Source organism: Mandrillus leucophaeus, unplaced genomic scaffold (assembly GCF_000951045.1).
Source record: "Mandrillus leucophaeus isolate KB7577 unplaced genomic scaffold, Mleu.le_1.0 Scaffold1107, whole genome shotgun sequence".
In the NCBI taxonomy this organism is placed as follows: Eukaryota; Metazoa; Chordata; class Mammalia; order Primates; family Cercopithecidae; genus Mandrillus; species Mandrillus leucophaeus.
Window position 1 is genome coordinate 150,556 of NW_012099288.1, and position 2,053 is coordinate 152,608.

At 42.5% G+C, this 2,053-nt stretch overlaps 1 protein-coding gene across 2 annotated transcripts in view; it reads left to right on the forward strand.

Annotated features, from left to right (window-relative positions):
• The window catches only part of ZNF383 (zinc finger protein 383), a 26,364-nt gene that overhangs the window by 13,762 nt on the left and 10,549 nt on the right, over nt 1–2,053 (forward strand). For both annotated transcript variants that reach the window (XM_011992646.1, XM_011992640.1), the window contains one exon: nt 564–617. Coding sequence is in view for 1 of the 2 variants with exons in the window: in XM_011992640.1 (XP_011848030.1) it covers nt 609–617 (9 nt within the window). In the remaining variant the exon portion in view is untranslated. The remainder of the gene's footprint in view (nt 1–563; nt 618–2,053) is intronic.

Here is a 2,053-nt window from a genome sequence, read left to right on the forward strand (position 1 = left end):
AGGCGTGAGCCACCGCGCCCGGCCGGGAAGTTGACTTTTTTAGGGTTGAGAAACAAAAAGACTTGATTAGGGAAGTCTTTGGTCTTTCTGATCTGAGTGCACTGTGTTCCTGGCCAAAAGGCACCATTTGTATGAATCTGGTTTGGGGACCTGAGGGCTGCAAAGGAGGTCATGGTAGCTCAGTCTTGGGTCATAGTACGTTAGTAGCTCAGGGCAGGCCATATAGTAGCTCAGTCGTGGGTTCAGAGCAACATCACTGAGGTGGGACAAGGTCTGGCCTGAATCCCTTGGCTAAGGCAGGAACTTAGGTTGTTTGCATGAGGGAGAATGAATCTGGGTCCTTGTCTTCCCTTGGATCTAGTTACCCAGGATCCATCTTGCTGCAGCTAAAGCCTGGGGTTTGTAGGGTTAAGGAAGGAGTAGGATTCGTTCCATATTCCCACTAACTAGAGTTATATCTTAAGACCAAGAAGTATGGAGGTAGTTTTATCTGGCCTCTGGTGTGATTTCTAGAGGGTTTTACTTCCCTAGTCACGCAATCTCAGAACACTATCCTTTTTCAGGAGAACAGCCTCAAGGAAGACTAACCGTCTGCAGTACTGGAAGCCATGGCTGAGGTGAGTTGATGCTTTTTCTTGCCTTCCTGACATTTGGTTTCTTTTTTAAAAAAAAGACATGAGCAATTGCTTTCCTTATCCTGACATTTCTGGCTAACAGAGTTCCCCTTCAGAATCCTGGTCCCCATTTCTTCTTAGCTAGATAATTCTGTACCATGTCTAAGTATCCCTTTTATTTTTATAAATCAACCAGCATTAATATTTTCATTCCGTAAATACCTATGCATCTCTTTTTTTCAACTCTTTCCCAAGCACTATGATAGGGGATGAAGTATCTCAAGGAAGCAAGAATAGATTCGTGAAATGAACTTACCCTGTCTGGACCATTATTTGATGAGTTGAAGGTGTGAGTTACTTAGATGGGAATATAGAAAAGCCAAGATTATCTGTACAGAGTAGCATTCTCCAGTAAGATAGGATGAAATGTGGTGCTGGTAGTTCCAAATGTTGGATTGTTGCAAAATCTGGTTTAGGCAGCTTTGGGGATCATGGGGTTGGTGGCTGATACAGATCTCTGCAACTCTGTAAGAACATCCTGGAGAGAAGTCCAATTTTAGGTTGACGAGGAAGTTTGGATTGTAAGGAATTTCTGTGAATCATCAAGTTTTCTTTATCTCAGAATTAAGGATAGTGATAATGGATGTTTACAATGGTTCAGCCAATGCATTCAGCCAATGCATAAGTCATTTAGATCACACCATCAGAGCACAGAATAACCTTTTTGTAGAAAATTCTACCACCAGAAAAATAATTATTAAAGAATTTGTAAAAGGCCAGGTGCAGTGGCTCACGCCTGTAATCTCAGCACTTTGGGAAGTGGAGGCAGGCAGATCACCTGAGGTCAGGAGTTACAGACTAGGCTGGCCAACATGGTGAAACCCCATCTCTACTAAAAACACAAAAAATAAGCCAGGCATGGTGGCGCATTCCTGTAGTCCCAGCTACTCAGGAGGCTGAGGCAGGAGAATCCTTGAACCTGGGAGGCAGAGATTGCAGTGAGCCAAGATCATGCCACTGTACTCCAGCCTGGGCGACATCTCAAAAAAATAAAAATAAAATAACTTTACATATATCTTTTTTGTAGCTTTGATTGATGCTCTGAGATCACATGGGGGTAGTTTAGAATGTATTAGATGAAGGATAGCTTTGGACATAACACAGACTAAGAGTTGAGAACTTTTGCGTCAGGCACAAGCAAACTGATTATAGTTGTGTTATACCAGGTCATGTAGCTGCTGTGTAACGTGACCATAAATAGTCTTCCTGCATAGGACAAGCAAAAGGGGATGATTCATCAATGGGACAGAGATTTAAGACATTCCCTGACTACCCCTTGCATTGTTAGGTGAGGTCTTTTAGCAGAATCATGAAGACCTTTTTTCTCCCTTAATAAGGGAGAAAAATTGATGGCCTGAGAAATTTTTCTCTGCTTTTCA